A 7,660-nucleotide genomic window follows, 5' to 3' on the forward strand; every position below is an offset into this window, starting at 1 on the left:
ATTTTGTTTGTTCTATTCTAATTTTCACCGGTAATAAATTATTTAGGGAATATGAATTACAAATACGGCGGGTATTAACTCATAAATGGCCTCCTACATTGCGAGACCGCCAGTCTGGAAATTCTACCGAATTCTGCGAGACTGACTGTTCTGGGAAGGCCGGGTCAAATTAATGTAACAGAATGCTTGTTTGGAGGCATTTGTTCGTTTTATTTTGTTCTACCCTCACTTTCGACTTGTTTGAACAAAGCTGCACTAAATTGCCTGACGCCACCTCCAGCTCAGAGCCGACCAATGCTACAACAAACGTTCCCAGTCACAACAATACAGACGAGAGGGATTTCCTTTATAATTCCACATTCGAAAAAAGTTTACCCTTCTTATCGAACGGGCTCATTGCTCGGCTGAGAGCTTGGAGTAAAGTTCTAATCAATGCAACTACTCAGTGTGAAAAGCTGACTGATAGTGGAACACCCATTGCGGAATACCTTGAAATTGAATTCGTGGACTTTCGAGCCCGCTACGTGGAAGCTGAGGATGATTTTGATGATAAATTTTTGACTCTTGAAACTTTTCATCCTGTGCTCATGCGCCAGCAAAAAGACCATGATCTGGTTTCTGTTGCGTATATGTCCATCTTGGAACTGTGGCCTCTCTTAGTTTTGTGTTTTTCGTGCGCAGCTTTATCAGGAATGATCATCTGGCTTTTGGTATGTATGGTAATTCACATTTTGAGCGCCAGAAAACTGAATCGGAAACGCGTGATCAGGGCGGACAAATTCTTTTGTATATATTGCAAAAACAAATGTTTTCAAAAAGATGACATGGGCAGCTTTAAGTGTCAATGTTTTAACGAAATTAGCAATGCACGATTCTATTCTGGTGAGATATAAGCAGGGGTAAGCAGTCTTAGATGTGTTAAATAAAGACATATCAAATATAAAATTATTGGAGCAATAAAAAACGTGGATAAGACGCCGAAAAAACCGTAACCGTTTACTATCAAAACCACTGACTAATTGTCCTTTTAACTTTTTTTCGTTCAAGGATCATCGATCGAATCCGGAGACTTTCTCCAGGCGATTCTGGAAGGGCTTTGGAGACGGATTGTGGTGGGCGATGGTTACCATGACAACAGTGGGGTAAGTTTGCCGACCAGGATAGAATTTTCCAAATGTGATTTTATGGGGATTGTTTCTTTCCTAAACCGTTAGGAGTGCTAGTGATAATGTTGGCTGCTAACCATTAGCCCTTGGCTAGAGGATGAGTGTATTATCTGGTAATAAAGTTAGGAATGACACATGTCTATACCTGGTGACTGATTTGATCATCTGTTCTTCGGCTCTATAATTCAGTATTCTTTTCCTAGAATGCCAATGACGGAATGGGCAGATGCAAATTCAGACGGCGATTGCTGTATGCCTCGTTCGGTTGTGGGCTTCGCTGTAATATATTTCAAAGAGACTCCAGAGCAGATTCTTAAGCGAAACTCTATAATTTATAAAGGAAGAAATGAAAATAACAAAAAAACGTATTTCCTTTCTAGCATCAACTTCGCAAAAAGAAACCTTTCGAAAAATTTCAAGATATTTTGGTTCAAACGTAAATTGGTCACCGTAAAGAGATCTAAAGCTGTCGTTTCGAGCTATAGCCTTTCGTCGAACTGAATCGAAAATTGGTTGCTAAGTATAATGATTAAACAATCTATTTTCATCATAGTCAAGGCAAAACATCCCTTTCATTAAGAGATCTTTCAGCATTCGTCTCCTGTACTGTATCATTCATCCTTGTAAACTAGGTATGGTGACAAAGCTCCAAAGTCCTGGTTTGCTCGTCTCTTTGGTATTGTGTGGATGATAGCAGGAATAGTTTTATTGTCCATGTTCACGGCTCAAGTGTCGTCTCGCTTGACAGCTCAGGAGCTAAGGAGCGAAGACCATTTGTTTAACAAAAAGGTAAATTATGGAAGGATCATTATCCTAATGCTAATATCATTATCGCTGCTGTTATTGCTACTACATTACTTCTACTACTACTACTACTACTACTACTACTACTACTACTACTACTACTACTACTACTACTATATATATTACTATAACTGCTCCCCTTTCCCATGAATTAGGCCAACGCCTTCAAAGTGGTCAAAAAGCATCATTGGGGTCTCCTAGTGAGAACAATTGACCGTTACCAGCCAATCTTTCTCTATACTCCGTGTTTCTTCCTTTTATTTATTTTTTAGGAAAGGGATGTCTAAAATTTTTTACATCTCGAGTTTTGAGAGCGGCACTCCGTTTCTAATAAAGGAGGCGATAATGTGAGCGGTATCTTCTAAAGTCGGTTCTGTAATTCCAATTGTTAACTGAGTACGTATGACATGTTGTAAATAAAAAATTTCGAAATATAAACGAGGGGGCATTTTCATCAATTGCATAAAATTTGTCCTTTAACTGCATCTGCCGATGTCAAAAACAAAAGAAAATTCGTGTATTGGGCTTTATGTCGGAGCCGTCATCATTTAAAATTAATTGTAGAATATTGACAATCTAGTCAAGATGCTCATGATATGCAATCCATTAGCGCTCAAAGCCTTGCGGTGAGCAGAGAACGGATGGTTTTCGGCAGCTGAAAGACGTTATCATGCTCTTTTTTCCAAATTATGCCACCGTTTTTTTTAAATTATGCTCTTTGAAAAAATGCAAATAAGTCCAAAGTATATATTTTTTAACTAGAAGCCGTTCGTCTACAGGAAAGAAACGCAACAAATCCACACTTAATTTCAAATAAACATGTGGTTCAGGTCAGACCCGGGCTCAGTGCTTCACAGTGAACTACAAATGCTACTAGTTTAACTAAAACTTTAAATATCGATTAAGGTCACCAAGTGCTTGGGACTAGAGACAAAAAATTATCAAATAATGGCATGAAAAATGATCTGATAATTATCAAAATGCGCAAATTATGCTAGCATTGCTACTTGGCAGAAATTATGCCAGTTCGCTCGAATTATGCCAAAAATTATGCTAGCATAATCTATAAATGCCTACCCGTGACATTGATGAGTCTAAGAAAAAGACTCGTTAAAAAAATGTACGTGTATCTACAATAGCTATAAGCTGAAAAAAAAAAATGTATTTAAAAGAGTATTTAAAAAAGACTAAGAATTATTACGAAGAATTTAAAACCATTTATACCATCAGCTACAATATAATCTAGTCAGAGTACGAATCACAAGTCAATGAACTTAACTTAACTTTCCTAAGTTGAGTAACAGAATTAAGGTTGGGGGCCTCTCTAACATGTGAAGGTAAATTATTCCAGAGACGGAACGCAATATACGAGAAAGATCTGTGTTTATAACTAGTGTTGGTATTGCTCTGGCGTATTGTTTGATTAAATCAGACAGTTTTGAATAAATTGTTATTTCAGCTATTCATTTGGTAATATGCCAAAGAACTTGAGTCCAGCTGAAAAACTTTTTTTAAGAATTCAAATCTAATGCTTACGTTGCTCAGGTGGACCTAAATAGCAGGACTTAAATAATATACTAGAGCGACAAAGAAAAAAAAAGGAAAAAAAAAAAACAAACAAATACTGCGTTTTCTTAAAAGAAAAAGAAAAGGCTTTGAACATTTTGTCAATTTTGGGGTGGGCAATATTTTGGCCGCATAAATTTCTTATTCATTAGTATGTTTATTCACTCACCTATTTATCGAGCATTTTAGGCAAATTTCTTTTCCATTGTATTTCTTTCCAATATATGAGTTTCGCAAAGCAATCTTGAGCTAAGGACCCAGTGTAATATTTCGATTTCAAAAATGGGTCCCCAAACGTTTTTTTACCGAACTCAACATGCTAAACAAATTTTGCCATCGATTTACATGTTAATGCAATGTACATCCTTTCATACCCCCAAAGTTGTTTAACAGAGGGCGCGATGTTAATTTTGCACGTTGTGACATTAATTCCGAGGAAAAGCAGATTCTTCTTTTGTATAGTCTGTTTCTTGTCTATCTAATGAATTTATTTTTTCATATTTATATTTTCGAAGACAGACTCCACCGTCGTAACTGCTTTTAAGAAAATGTACTCTCAGTTTTTTCCAATAATGAAAAAAATGTATTTTCAAAGAAATATCTAAAACTTCGTTAAGGAACATCGCGAAAAGTGTTTATTTTGCTAGCGTGGCATAAGCTTAAGGCAATTAAATTTAGATACCACAGCCTTTACTCAACACATTCAGAAATTGCACCATACAATAGCCAGTTTAACTTCTGTTACGCCCGTTATGTGCAACTCAGTCAATAAAGAGGTCTTTATCAATGAAATATTTTTCCTTATTTACTCAGATTGGAGTTCCTCCTGTATTCAAAGAATCGGATTATACTTACTACCAGATGCCAAACTCCATCCTCATTGGTAATTACCCTTTAAAAAAAAAACAAAAAAAAAACACTACTTTATAATAATGCCTAGCAAGCGAAGGGGTGTGTGTGTGTGTGTGTGTGTGTGTGTGTGTGTGTGTGTGTGTGTGTGTGTGGGGGGGGGGGGTGGATTAGTTTCTAAAGAAACTGTGGTGCTGCGTCGGTAGGAGTAACAAGGTCATTTTGGTTTTATCAACTGAGTTGATAATGTAAGTTTGCCACCGTAAAGAGTTTTAAAACTGACGTTTCGAGCGCCAGCCCTTCGTCAGAGCGAATGACGAAAGGCTACCTAACGCTCGAAATGTCCGCTTTGAAACTCTTATATTGAAGGAGTTGCCTTTCGGATCTTGACTTGATCTCGTTCTATCTCAAACGCTTTAGATGAAATATTTAATTTTTTACCAGTGAAAATTTCGCTGATCTTCCTCAGTCATAGTTATCCTTGTTCCTTTCCAGTTTATTCAAGCTGTTCGTTGTATTTCAACTCGATAAAGATCGACATATGTACAGAATGTCGTAATCACTAATGTTAGTTTTCATTGGTTTGATTGTAGACACTGACAAACCCATAATTTCCGCCAAGAGCCTAAAGGCCGAGGGCCTCGATTCCGTCGTGGTGTTCTACTGTAATATCAATGACAAAGATGCCAAAACCTGGGAAGCTTTGAAGTTTCTTCCGCTCTGCGACATCGGTGCCACTTTTTTCTTCGATGCTGACTTCGACGAGGTTACTTGGGATGCGGAGGAGCGTTTTTTTAAATGCCTTAAGTCTAAAGTACGATCAGCTCGCAAAAACATTACAGAACTTAAGCGAAATGTAACCGGAGAAGGCATAAAATCACACTCTTGCAGAGAGTTTCTAAAGCAACAAGACATCCTAAAGTTTCGCTTCAAGTGGGTTTACTTCTCTAGCCTGTCACAGTACCTTATTCCCTTTGGCGCACTTATGGGGGCAACCGTACTAGCGTTTATTTTTGGTTCTATCTATGATTATTGCTCCCGTGAAAATAATATGAGGATAAGCCTGAGGAGAGGAGGTGAGTATAATTCTTTAAAAATCGCGGGCGTACAGAGTCATTTCGAAATATGTAAAGGTGTACTTTCAAAATTCTTCTTAAGATTTTATGGTAGCAGAAGAGGAGCCTGATAAGCTGAGGCTTGTTGTTTACAGCGAAAATTGGTTGACATCTTGCAGTCTTTTCGTACAATCTCGCACTTCCTCCCTTCCTCCCCGTTTCATTCCTTAGTGAGCGGCGTGTCGAGCGCTATTTCTATCATTTTATAGAGCCAGCCATATTAGACCTTCTCTTCTTGGTTATAATCTCTTTAAGGTATAGATGTGGTATATGTTGAATTTAGCTCACATGCATTAGCTCTCTCGCGTTGCCGTGGAATCCGTTGTGGACATATTTGCAATTTACTCCGCGTTATCAACTAATCGCACTGTGTGGTTTCAAGCCTCACAACAGATAGCGGGGAAATAAAGATACAAATTAAATACGAATCAGATAGGATAAGGGCAGGTCCCCTTGTGTCTTTTCCTCAGAAAATTTTGATTACTATCAATCTTATATCTTTTATATCAATATCCATCTTATATCTTTGTTTTATATTTTTCTTTAGAGAACTGGCTCAAATCTGAGACAACTCAAACAAGCCGCAGTTCTCAAAAATCTGGTAACGACTACAAAGAGGTTATGACTGCCAATAGCAAAGTGTAACTTTAAGGAGTTGCTGCATTGACAAGTAATATTACAGATTCGAAATGCAATAGTGGATGGATTAATTGCGTCTACAATGGAACTGCTAAAGCTTTGTGTTCTTGCCATTTGATCATTAAACTTTTCCGGCTGAAATTACCGGATTTTACAAGGTTTATGAGTAATTAATAAATGAAAATAAGTAAAGAAATAGTTTCAACGAGTTTTTCTTTTCACTGGGAATACAAATGCGTACGTTTTGTACACACCCAAGCTCAAATGCGTTCAGAATTTCAGTCAAATTTAAGTTTGTCATGACAACCCGTAGAAACTGACAAGTACGAAAATTTAAAACAATTGCAAATGATGGAGTGAGAGGTTCTCAAAAGGGAGTATGGTCTAGTATATATAATTTATTAATAGATGATAAGTTTATGAATTGAACAGTAAATGATTTAATTTCGTCCGAGAAGTGACAGTGTTAGCATACTGAGTCTGATCGCCCGGGTGAGAGTTGACCTGGGACCGAAGAACTGTCGCAGGTAAGTGTGACTGACGTTTTGACAACCTTGACAAAAGTCACCATCAGAGTCGAGTCGGACTGGGGAGATCTCGGATCTCGTCTCTCTCCATCCTCTTCCCACACCGTCCACTCTAACTCTAAGTCAAAAATGGCCGCCAGCATGTATCCGACTAACTCGTCCTAATAGAACGCCTGTATTGATCACCCGTACGATTAGACTGCACGGTCAAAAGGCAAACTAATCAGTGTTATTGATAACATTTTAGTAGGCAATTTTCAAAGGTTTTTGGATTGTTAAGTAACCTAGAATAATGTTAAAATGGACTTCAAATTTATCCGTTTCCTTTGTAATTGTATTGCAACGGAAGCTATCTGATTGCTAATAAAGCGAGTATATCCTCCAAAAGGGGAAATAAACCTTTGTAAAGTAATTGTTAGAGTATTGAGATGCTCGTTAGAGCAATATAAGGATCAGCTTAAAATCAAGGTTAGCTCTACAAGGCGGTGAATCTATAGCTACAGGATTGAATTTCAGAAGACTTGTTTTATTTCCTTTTCAATTACACTTTACTTTAAATTTCAACCTCCTATTTCTGTACCATATGATTATTATCTCGGAATAAAAAGCCGCAATGCACATACATATACACACACACATTTAACAATATTTTTCTTTTCATGAACTGCAATAAACAATGTTGTGATCGAAGCTGAAGTTTCCCTCTAGAGCAAAGAGAAAAAACAAACAAACAAAAAACAACAACAAAAAATAAACAAACAAACAAACAAACAAATGACACACGACTAAACTGCAGTGGTCAGACAAAAAGGGTTGTCTTCTATTACTTTTTTTCAATCCGCATCTCTATTGTGCTTCTCTGTATATACTTCCAAGAGATCATAACCTCAGCTTGATTCTACCCAATGTTTCGTTCAATGTTTCACTCTTCGCAAGTAGTCGAGGAAAGAACCGGGAACGAGAAAAAAAGAAGATAGGAAAAAGGACTGGGTCT

At 37.4% G+C, this 7,660-nt stretch overlaps 1 protein-coding gene across 1 annotated transcript in view; it reads left to right on the forward strand.

Annotated features, from left to right (window-relative positions):
• LOC148736297 (uncharacterized) overlaps positions 1–7,356 on the forward strand; it is a 7,385-nt gene extending 29 nt beyond the window's left edge. Inside the window, exons 1-6 of the mRNA XM_088754777.1 lie at positions 1–710; positions 1,048–1,142; positions 1,799–1,955; positions 4,350–4,419; positions 4,979–5,461; positions 6,048–7,356. The exon at positions 1–710 is cut by the window's left edge and continues 29 nt beyond it. Coding sequence (XP_088610903.1) covers positions 183–710; positions 1,048–1,142; positions 1,799–1,955; positions 4,350–4,419; positions 4,979–5,461; positions 6,048–6,145 — 1,431 coding nt within the window. The 5' untranslated portion in view covers positions 1–182 and the 3' untranslated portion in view covers positions 6,146–7,356. The remainder of the gene's footprint in view (positions 711–1,047; positions 1,143–1,798; positions 1,956–4,349; positions 4,420–4,978; positions 5,462–6,047) is intronic.
• Positions 7,357–7,660: the final 304 nt, after the last annotated feature.

The sequence above is a fragment of the Stylophora pistillata genome, chromosome 3 (genome assembly GCF_964205215.1).
Source record: "Stylophora pistillata chromosome 3, jaStyPist1.2, whole genome shotgun sequence".
Lineage (NCBI taxonomy): Eukaryota > Metazoa > Cnidaria > Anthozoa > Scleractinia > Pocilloporidae > Stylophora > Stylophora pistillata.